The sequence below is a fragment of the Malus domestica genome, chromosome 14 (assembly GCF_042453785.1).
Source record: "Malus domestica chromosome 14, GDT2T_hap1".
Lineage (NCBI taxonomy): Eukaryota > Viridiplantae > Streptophyta > Magnoliopsida > Rosales > Rosaceae > Malus > Malus domestica.
Window position 1 is genome coordinate 4,039,990 of NC_091674.1, and position 11,785 is coordinate 4,051,774.

The 11,785-nt window shown below is 39.7% G+C and overlaps 1 protein-coding gene across 1 annotated transcript; it reads left to right on the forward strand.

The window, feature by feature from the left end:
• The first annotated feature begins 9,941 nt into the window (after positions 1-9,941).
• Positions 9,942-10,451, forward strand: LOC139191547 (secreted RxLR effector protein 161-like). Its single transcript, XM_070812431.1, has one exon. The coding sequence runs from the start codon at positions 9,942-9,944 to the stop codon at positions 10,449-10,451; it is 510 nt and encodes a 169-aa protein (XP_070668532.1).
• The last annotated feature ends 1,334 nt before the right edge of the window (positions 10,452-11,785 follow it).

Sequence of the window (11,785 nt, forward strand, 5' to 3'; positions counted from 1 at the left end):
TGTAACATCCCACATCATCTAGGGGAGTGGATTATGTAAGCCTTATATATATATTCTCATCTCTACCTAACATGAGGCTTTTTGGAAGCTCACTGGCATTGGGTTCTATAGAAACTTCGAAGTTAAGCGAGTTCACGCAAGAGCAATCCCAGGATGGGTGACCCACTGGGAAATTCTCGTGTGAGTTCCCAGAAACAAAACCGTGAAGGCGTGGTCGGGGCCTAAAACGGACAATATGTGCTACGGTGGAGTCAAGCCCGGGATGTGGTAGGGGTCTGGGCTGGGATGTGACAAATCGACTATAATGAGACATTTTCTCCAGTCTCAACAAAAGATTCCATGAGAATAATCCTAGCTCTTACGACACACTTTGATTTATAACTTCATTAAATGGACGTCAAGATGGCATTCCTAAATAGAGAACTTGAAAAAGATATTTACATGCAACAAGCACCTGGATTTGTTGAAAGGGGGAAAGAAATGATGGTTTGTAAGTTGAATAAGTCTATATATGGCTTAAAACAAGCCTCGAGGTAATGGAACAAGAATTTTGATCAGGTAATGGCAACTTCTGGTTTTCAAGGGAACAAAATGGATGAGTGTATTTATTTGAAAGTCCTTGGCTCAAGGGTAATATTCTTAGTATTGTATGTGGACGATATATTATTAGCCAGCTCTGATATTTCTCTACTACAGTCAACTAAGAGTATGCTCACTCAAAACTTTGACATGAAGGATTTGGGGGAAGCTCGATTCGTTTTGGGAATAAAAATTATAAGAGATCGTGCTAAGAAGTCTCTTGGTTTCTCTCAAAGGTAATACATCGATGAAGTCACTAAAAGATTCAACATGGACAAGTGTTCGAATGGAGAATTGCCTATTGGTAAAGGGGACAAATTGAGCATTGATCAATGTCCCAAAAATGAATTGGAGAATGAGGGAATGAAAGACAAGCCCTATGCATCTCTTGTAGGGAGTCTGATGTGTGCCCAGGTATACACAAGATCGGACTTAGCTTTTGCAGTGAGTGTACTAGGTAGGTTTCAATCAAATCCCACATTATAGTGAGTTACTTGATCAACAAGCATCTACTATCATTATTCCCATTGACTTGCAACCACGTCTTTCTCATGACAACTTACATATATCCCAGGAAGATGAGATAATAAATGAGGAACAAGTGCCCCATGCAGGTGCTTAAGAAAATGAAATACATGCACCTGCACAACCAATTGAAGAACATTTCACGAATGCTCCAGTCACTGTAGCTTTGGAATTAAACGTTCAAAAATCACAGCAGGTATGCAAGGTAGTGATGTTGCCTGATTTCGTGTATCTTAATGAGGTTGAACATACCATAGGTGATGAAGATGATCCTTTGTCCTACAATCAAGTTATAACAAGTGCACGATCAAAGTTATGGAATCAGGCCATGCATGAAGAACTAGAGTCTATGGAGAATAACAATGTGTGGAGTCTAGTTCCAAAGCCAACTGGGATAACAAAAATTGTTGGTTGTAAGTGGGTATTTAAGACAAAACGAGACTCACATGGCAATATTGACAAACACAAAGCAAGGCTAGTGGCAAAGGGTTTTATGCAAAGGGAAGGAATCGTGTAACAACCTGTCGCGGGATTTACGAAACAAAAAGAGTATTTTTGTATTTTCACTAAGTTTGGGGATATTTTCCTTTTAAAAATGGTTTTTGGGTCTTAAATGGTGTGCCCAAGGGGCCCACCCCTGATTTATCCCCCGGTTCCCTCCCCTTTTCCTTTTTTTTTTCTGAATTTTTTAACTTTCTCTCTCTCTTTCAGCTCTTTCCCATCTTCTTTCCCTCTCGAGCTCATCTCTCTCTCTCGGACTCTTTCTCGATCGACACCCACACACACCCAGTTACCCCCACACCCAAGGAGACTTCGACGACAACACCACCCTCCGATCCCACACTCTTTCTCCTTCTCACCACGGTGTAAATATTCCCCGACGAGTTATCATCATTTTCAACGAAGGTAGGTCAAAACGCCCTTCCATCTTTCTCCCTAGTAGTCTAGAAGGATTCATGGTTACTAAAATGTGATTTTGGTGAAGGTTTGGACATGAAAACATGTCAGGGAGACTTCCCCAGATTTCCAGCGAGGAACCTGTCACATTTGAGGTAATTTTCGGCCAAACCAAGGCAAGTTGGCTGGTGTGTAAGGTATCAATCTCTTCATCTCGTTGAGTACTATAAATTTCCTTTTTGTTTCACCCAATTTCGTTGAGTATTGAAAAATTTATATCCATTTGAATCTTACCCAATTTTCAGCGACCTCGGTGGATTTCGAGGCGTTTTCTGGCCAAACAATGGCGAGTTAGACATCATGTGAGATACCATTCTCGTCTTCTCGTCGAGAACTATGATTTTTGTTTTTGAATCACTTGATTTCGTTGAGTATTGACCAAGTTATGAGCATTTAAAGTTTGTCTAATTTCCGGCCGAAATTCCGGCCTTCTCCTTCAATTGGTTTTGGCGACCCACATAACAAACGGGCCAAAGAACCAGCTCGAGGGAGCCTAGCCCAAACCAGCGCCGAGCCCAACCTAAACCAATTCCCTAAGCCCAAGCAAATGAAACCCAAACCCATTACCCTTTAAAGCCTAACCTAAAACCCAAACCTTGTTAGTTTACGCCTTTAGGCCGTAAAGGACTCGGGCCTCAAGCCCGTTAATCTCTTTAAAACCCAACCCAAATCCTTTTATTTTTATTTATTTAATTTCAAGCTCAAATCCATTAGAAACCATTTTATTTATTTATTTATTTTATTTGTTTGAAATTAAACCCAAACTCTTAAAACCCAACCCTTTTTTAAAAAGCCTAATCTAAACATTTTTAACCTAGGGCCTTAAGCACTAAATCCTTTAACCTTTCAAACCCTAAACCCTAACCGGTCCAAACCCTTTACGTGGAATATTCTGTCAAGGAATATTCTCTGGAATATTCTATGGACTTTTACAAAATTTAACCGGGACCCTTCTTAGGATAATTCAACGTCCTGAATCCGTTTTCAACGTCTGTTTTCCCAAATTCAATTGTTATAGTAGAGTTTTATTAATTGGACCCTTTATGTGCTTAAGGGAAATTATTGTGGCGTCTCTGTCTTCGCTAGTTTGCGTGGCTCTTCGGCGGCTAAGTATCTGTAAGTGGACCCCTTCTGAAAATGCATGTTTTTAATAGTAGAAATGCATACATGCAAAGCATGATTTGATGATTACGTTTTATGAAACGTTTTGTGAGATAATATGCTTACTAAGGTTATTTTGAATTATTACTATTTTTCCTATAACTTGTGTTCTTATTGAATATCGGATGGATGACGATATGATATTTAGAACATGTTTAGAACACCTCTTTATAGTATAGATGATGGATGACTTTATACAATGAAGTTGTTTTTCAATATATTTATGTTCAATGGTTTTGTACTTACCTAGTGGTCCCTATTCCGCTACAGGACGAAGGGATAGATTCCGATCCATCCCAGACGACAGTTTGGTGTTGGCATAGGGCCTGGAGTGTGTTTCCTCTAGCTATTTAGCACATGGACGGGGAGCCAGCATCGGGCCTGTAGCGTATTTTCCTCTAATTGTCTGCTCAGAGACGGGGAGCCGACATGGGGCATGGGGGTTATCGGACATTCACTAGTGATTATTATATATACAAATTATGATTTGAGACATTGCACGGCATACTAGGTTTTGAAAACCTATGTTTATCATGATAAATGTGTTTTCATAAAACCTGGGGGTTAGTATGTTAATAACTGTTTTATTATATATATATATATATATATATATATATATATATATATACTTGGTCCACTCATGTTTGTTTTGCGCCCCCTTCAGGACTTAGAATCGAGGCATACAATCCCGGCGTCCAGACACTTCCGCATCGGCATCTTCGAGTCCTCTCGGTGTAGGACCCACTCCTTTGTTAATTCAATTTTTATATTAATTCTTTTAGTGTTATAGATTAGATATGTGCTCTGAACACATTCCTTAAATGTATATTCTTGATTCTTTTATATTTATAAGTCTTATCCATCTTTTATTCTCAGCATTTGCACTCAATAAATAGCTTTCGTCACCCTCAGGTGTCGGCCAGCATGTGCTTATCCTGGTATTCGAGGAATATCAGGATCGGGGCGTGTCACATCACCCAGGGGAGTGGATCCTGTAAGCCTTATACGTATATTCTTATCTCTACCTAACACGAGGCCTTAAAGGAGCTCATTGGCTTTAAGTTCCATTGGAACTTCGAAGTTAAACGAGTTCACGCGAGAGCAATCCCATGATGGGTGACCCATTGGGAAGTTTTTGTGTGAGTTCCTAGAAACAAAACCGTGAGGGCTTGGTCGGGGCCCAAAGTGGACAATATCGTGCTACGATAGAGTCAAGCCTGGGATGTGGTGGAGGCCCAGGCTGAGATGTGACAATTTAGTATCAGGGCCAATCCATGGCCGGATGTGTGCCGACGAGGACGTCGGGCCCCTAAGGGGGTGGATTGTAACATCCCACATCATCTAGGGGAGTGGATTATGTAAGCCTTATATATATATTCTCATCTCTACCTAACATGAGGCTTTTTGGAAGCTCACTGGCATTGGGTTCTATAGAAACTTCGAAGTTAAGCGAGTTCACGCAAGAGCAATCCCAGGATGGGTGACCCACTGGGAAATTCTCGTGTGAGTTCCCAGAAACAAAACCGTGAAGGCGTGGTCGGGGCCTAAAACGGACAATATGTGCTACGGTGGAGTCAAGCCCGGGATGTGGTAGGGGTCTGGGCTGGGATGTGACAAATCGACTATAATGAGACATTTTCTCCAGTCTCAACAAAAGATTCCATGAGAATAATCCTAGCTCTTACGACACACTTTGATTTATAACTTCATTAAATGGACGTCAAGATGGCATTCCTAAATAGAGAACTTGAAAAAGATATTTACATGCAACAAGCACCTGGATTTGTTGAAAGGGGGAAAGAAATGATGGTTTGTAAGTTGAATAAGTCTATATATGGCTTAAAACAAGCCTCGAGGTAATGGAACAAGAATTTTGATCAGGTAATGGCAACTTCTGGTTTTCAAGGGAACAAAATGGATGAGTGTATTTATTTGAAAGTCCTTGGCTCAAGGGTAATATTCTTAGTATTGTATGTGGACGATATATTATTAGCCAGCTCTGATATTTCTCTACTACAGTCAACTAAGAGTATGCTCACTCAAAACTTTGACATGAAGGATTTGGGGGAAGCTCGATTCGTTTTGGGAATAAAAATTATAAGAGATCGTGCTAAGAAGTCTCTTGGTTTCTCTCAAAGGTAATACATCGATGAAGTCACTAAAAGATTCAACATGGACAAGTGTTCGAATGGAGAATTGCCTATTGGTAAAGGGGACAAATTGAGCATTGATCAATGTCCCAAAAATGAATTGGAGAATGAGGGAATGAAAGACAAGCCCTATGCATCTCTTGTAGGGAGTCTGATGTGTGCCCAGGTATACACAAGATCGGACTTAGCTTTTGCAGTGAGTGTACTAGGTAGGTTTCAATCAAATCCCACATTATAGTGAGTTACTTGATCAACAAGCATCTACTATCATTATTCCCATTGACTTGCAACCACGTCTTTCTCATGACAACTTACATATATCCCAGGAAGATGAGATAATAAATGAGGAACAAGTGCCCCATGCAGGTGCTTAAGAAAATGAAATACATGCACCTGCACAACCAATTGAAGAACATTTCACGAATGCTCCAGTCACTGTAGCTTTGGAATTAAACGTTCAAAAATCACAGCAGGTATGCAAGGTAGTGATGTTGCCTGATTTCGTGTATCTTAATGAGGTTGAACATACCATAGGTGATGAAGATGATCCTTTGTCCTACAATCAAGTTATAACAAGTGCACGATCAAAGTTATGGAATCAGGCCATGCATGAAGAACTAGAGTCTATGGAGAATAACAATGTGTGGAGTCTAGTTCCAAAGCCAACTGGGATAACAAAAATTGTTGGTTGTAAGTGGGTATTTAAGACAAAACGAGACTCACATGGCAATATTGACAAACACAAAGCAAGGCTAGTGGCAAAGGGTTTTATGCAAAGGGAAGGAATCGTGTAACAACCTGTCGCGGGATTTACGAAACAAAAAGAGTATTTTTGTATTTTCACTAAGTTTGGGGATATTTTCCTTTTAAAAATGGTTTTTGGGTCTTAAATGGTGTGCCCAAGGGGCCCACCCCTGATTTATCCCCCGGTTCCCTCCCCTTTTCCTTTTTTTTTTCTGAATTTTTTAACTTTCTCTCTCTCTTTCAGCTCTTTCCCATCTTCTTTCCCTCTCGAGCTCATCTCTCTCTCTCGGACTCTTTCTCGATCGACACCCACACACACCCAGTTACCCCCACACCCAAGGAGACTTCGACGACAACACCACCCTCCGATCCCACACTCTTTCTCCTTCTCACCACGGTGTAAATATTCCCCGACGAGTTATCATCATTTTCAACGAAGGTAGGTCAAAACGCCCTTCCATCTTTCTCCCTAGTAGTCTAGAAGGATTCATGGTTACTAAAATGTGATTTTGGTGAAGGTTTGGACATGAAAACATGTCAGGGAGACTTCCCCAGATTTCCAGCGAGGAACCTGTCACATTTGAGGTAATTTTCGGCCAAACCAAGGCAAGTTGGCTGGTGTGTAAGGTATCAATCTCTTCATCTCGTTGAGTACTATAAATTTCCTTTTTGTTTCACCCAATTTCGTTGAGTATTGAAAAATTTATATCCATTTGAATCTTACCCAATTTTCAGCGACCTCGGTGGATTTCGAGGCGTTTTCTGGCCAAACAATGGCGAGTTAGACATCATGTGAGATACCATTCTCGTCTTCTCGTCGAGAACTATGATTTTTGTTTTTGAATCACTTGATTTCGTTGAGTATTGACCAAGTTATGAGCATTTAAAGTTTGTCTAATTTCCGGCCGAAATTCCGGCCTTCTCCTTCAATTGGTTTTGGCGACCCACATAACAAACGGGCCAAAGAACCAGCTCGAGGGAGCCTAGCCCAAACCAGCGCCGAGCCCAACCTAAACCAATTCCCTAAGCCCAAGCAAATGAAACCCAAACCCATTACCCTTTAAAGCCTAACCTAAAACCCAAACCTTGTTAGTTTACGCCTTTAGGCCGTAAAGGACTCGGGCCTCAAGCCCGTTAATCTCTTTAAAACCCAACCCAAATCCTTTTATTTTTATTTATTTAATTTCAAGCTCAAATCCATTAGAAACCATTTTATTTATTTATTTATTTTATTTGTTTGAAATTAAACCCAAACTCTTAAAACCCAACCCTTTTTTAAAAAGCCTAATCTAAACATTTTTAACCTAGGGCCTTAAGCACTAAATCCTTTAACCTTTCAAACCCTAAACCCTAACCGGTCCAAACCCTTTACGTGGAATATTCTGTCAAGGAATATTCTCTGGAATATTCTATGGACTTTTACAAAATTTAACCGGGACCCTTCTTAGGATAATTCAACGTCCTGAATCCGTTTTCAACGTCTGTTTTCCCAAATTCAATTGTTATAGTAGAGTTTTATTAATTGGACCCTTTATGTGCTTAAGGGAAATTATTGTGGCGTCTCTGTCTTCGCTAGTTTGCGTGGCTCTTCGGCGGCTAAGTATCTGTAAGTGGACCCCTTCTGAAAATGCATGTTTTTAATAGTAGAAATGCATACATGCAAAGCATGATTTGATGATTACGTTTTATGAAACGTTTTGTGAGATAATATGCTTACTAAGGTTATTTTGAATTATTACTATTTTTCCTATAACTTGTGTTCTTATTGAATATCGGATGGATGACGATATGATATTTAGAACATGTTTAGAACACCTCTTTATAGTATAGATGATGGATGACTTTATACAATGAAGTTGTTTTTCAATATATTTATGTTCAATGGTTTTGTACTTACCTAGTGGTCCCTATTCCGCTACAGGACGAAGGGATAGATTCCGATCCATCCCAGACGACAGTTTGGTGTTGGCATAGGGCCTGGAGTGTGTTTCCTCTAGCTATTTAGCACATGGACGGGGAGCCAGCATCGGGCCTGTAGCGTATTTTCCTCTAATTGTCTGCTCAGAGACGGGGAGCCGACATGGGGCATGGGGGTTATCGGACATTCACTAGTGATTATTATATATACAAATTATGATTTGAGACATTGCACGGCATACTAGGTTTTGAAAACCTATGTTTATCATGATAAATGTGTTTTCATAAAACCTGGGGGTTAGTATGTTAATAACTGTTTTATTATATATATATATATATATATATATATATATATATATATATACTTGGTCCACTCATGTTTGTTTTGCGCCCCCTTCAGGACTTAGAATCGAGGCATACAATCCCGGCGTCCAGACACTTCCGCATCGGCATCTTCGAGTCCTCTCGGTGTAGGACCCACTCCTTTGTTAATTCAATTTTTATATTAATTCTTTTAGTGTTATAGATTAGATATGTGCTCTGAACACATTCCTTAAATGTATATTCTTGATTCTTTTATATTTATAAGTCTTATCCATCTTTTATTCTCAGCATTTGCACTCAATAAATAGCTTTCGTCACCCTCAGGTGTCGGCCAGCATGTGCTTATCCTGGTATTCGAGGAATATCAGGATCGGGGCGTGTCACATCACCCAGGGGAGTGGATCCTGTAAGCCTTATACGTATATTCTTATCTCTACCTAACACGAGGCCTTAAAGGAGCTCATTGGCTTTAAGTTCCATTGGAACTTCGAAGTTAAACGAGTTCACGCGAGAGCAATCCCATGATGGGTGACCCATTGGGAAGTTTTTGTGTGAGTTCCTAGAAACAAAACCGTGAGGGCTTGGTCGGGGCCCAAAGTGGACAATATCGTGCTACGATAGAGTCAAGCCTGGGATGTGGTGGAGGCCCAGGCTGAGATGTGACAATTTAGTATCAGGGCCAATCCATGGCCGGATGTGTGCCGACGAGGACGTCGGGCCCCTAAGGGGGTGGATTGTAACATCCCACATCATCTAGGGGAGTGGATTATGTAAGCCTTATATATATATTCTCATCTCTACCTAACATGAGGCTTTTTGGAAGCTCACTGGCATTGGGTTCTATAGAAACTTCGAAGTTAAGCGAGTTCACGCAAGAGCAATCCCAGGATGGGTGACCCACTGGGAAATTCTCGTGTGAGTTCCCAGAAACAAAACCGTGAAGGCGTGGTCGGGGCCTAAAACGGACAATATGTGCTACGGTGGAGTCAAGCCCGGGATGTGGTAGGGGTCTGGGCTGGGATGTGACAAATCGACTATAATGAGACATTTTCTCCAGTCTCAACAAAAGATTCCATGAGAATAATCCTAGCTCTTACGACACACTTTGATTTATAACTTCATTAAATGGACGTCAAGATGGCATTCCTAAATAGAGAACTTGAAAAAGATATTTACATGCAACAAGCACCTGGATTTGTTGAAAGGGGGAAAGAAATGATGGTTTGTAAGTTGAATAAGTCTATATATGGCTTAAAACAAGCCTCGAGGTAATGGAACAAGAATTTTGATCAGGTAATGGCAACTTCTGGTTTTCAAGGGAACAAAATGGATGAGTGTATTTATTTGAAAGTCCTTGGCTCAAGGGTAATATTCTTAGTATTGTATGTGGACGATATATTATTAGCCAGCTCTGATATTTCTCTACTACAGTCAACTAAGAGTATGCTCACTCAAAACTTTGACATGAAGGATTTGGGGGAAGCTCGATTCGTTTTGGGAATAAAAATTATAAGAGATCGTGCTAAGAAGTCTCTTGGTTTCTCTCAAAGGTAATACATCGATGAAGTCACTAAAAGATTCAACATGGACAAGTGTTCGAATGGAGAATTGCCTATTGGTAAAGGGGACAAATTGAGCATTGATCAATGTCCCAAAAATGAATTGGAGAATGAGGGAATGAAAGACAAGCCCTATGCATCTCTTGTAGGGAGTCTGATGTGTGCCCAGGTATACACAAGATCGGACTTAGCTTTTGCAGTGAGTGTACTAGGTAGGTTTCAATCAAATCCTGGTGCATCTTATTGGGTTGCAGCTAAAAAGGTACTGAGGTATCTCAAAAGAACAAGAGATTTCATGTTAACTTACAGTCATGTGGACAAGCTGGAATTGGTAGGATTCATGGATTCGGATTTGGCAGGATGTGTGGACAACAGAAAATCAACTCATGGTTATATTTTCCTGTTGGCTAATGGTGCAGTATTGTGGAAGAGTGCAAAACAAATGGGTATTACGTCTTCAACTATGGAAGCTAAGTTTATAGGGTGTTATGCAGCAACTCAACAAGCCAATTGGCTTAGAAACATGATGAAATGATTGGAAATCATTGATAGTATTGAAAGTCCCCTGAAGTTGTATTGTGACAACAAAGTTGCAGTTTTCTTTTCGAAGAATAACATGAGGTCTTATGCTAGTAGATTAATGGATATTAACTAGTTAAAAGTAAGAGATGAAGTGAAGAAAGGGATTGTCGAAATTGAGTACATCAACACAAGTTTAATGGTTGCTGGCCCAATGACAAAGGCCTTACCAGTGGGAGTCTTCAAGAAACATGTTTTCAACATGGGAGTAAGAGAGCTCTTTGATTCAGTTAATGAGTGGGAGTAAGCACTTCATGAACTGTGTTGGTTTTGTTTCAGTTGTTAGTTGCCTTGCAATTCATTATTATCGTATTGATTTGTTTAAATGGTTGATTATGTTTCTACAAAGAATTTTGGTACTGGAAGTTATTTCAGTTTATTATGTGAACTGACATTATGAATTGTCAGTTCTTGACATCATGACTCTTAAAGGTAACATAGTATTTTCAAGTTAAATATGTATGTGATTACAGAGTGCAAAGTGCAGATAATGCGTGCTTTGTTTTCTGTGGTCTTATATTTTACTCAAGATGACACGGTACTGAGAAGGGTAAGTTGCAAGCTTTTGTGAACTCAATGATCATCATGATCTTATAATATTGAGGCATATCTTTGACATTTAAGTGGGAGAATGTAAACCTTTGTTTGAATGACAATTAGATTACAATTGGACTACTTAGGTGGCACTTAACTAGTTGTACTGGTTATGTGAAACACAAGGAGCCTGAGAGCCTTAGTACGATGAGAGTCGTGAAGTTTTATATATTGCAGTTGATCTATTTAAATCCTTATCAAATATATACTAGTATGTGGAGTCATGATGGGAATTAAACTTATTAAAGAGATAGAGATTATCACTCTTTCCATATGTATGGTTGTATAAATAGATGAAGTCCATGCTTCCTCACATACACTCTTTTGATATCTAAAACCCTATTCACTCAGAGATGAGTATTTTGGGTGTTGGAAGTAGAAGACTTCTTCTGTTAATACCTCCAGGTAAGTTGATCTTATAGATTGCAAGTTGTTGTTTTTCCAGTTATTGTGAATCTAATATTCATTTGGTAATCTTAGTGTTGTGTTGGTTTTCTACATTGTTGTAGTTCATATATTCATATACTGCTTACACGATCAAGCAGACTCACAACTTACAAATTGTCGAACCCATGACCTCTCGTTATTTTCTTTAAGGAATTGATGTTCATACTTATTCATTGGGCAATTAGCAGATTAAGTGCATAGCGTACATAACAACAATGAAGTGCATCAAGGTGGTGACTATGGAGAATG

Coding starts and splice junctions, on each gene's coding strand:
- LOC139191547 (XM_070812431.1), top strand. CDS start 9,942: ATGGACAAGTGTTCGAATGGAGAATTGCCTATTGGTAAAGGGGACAAA.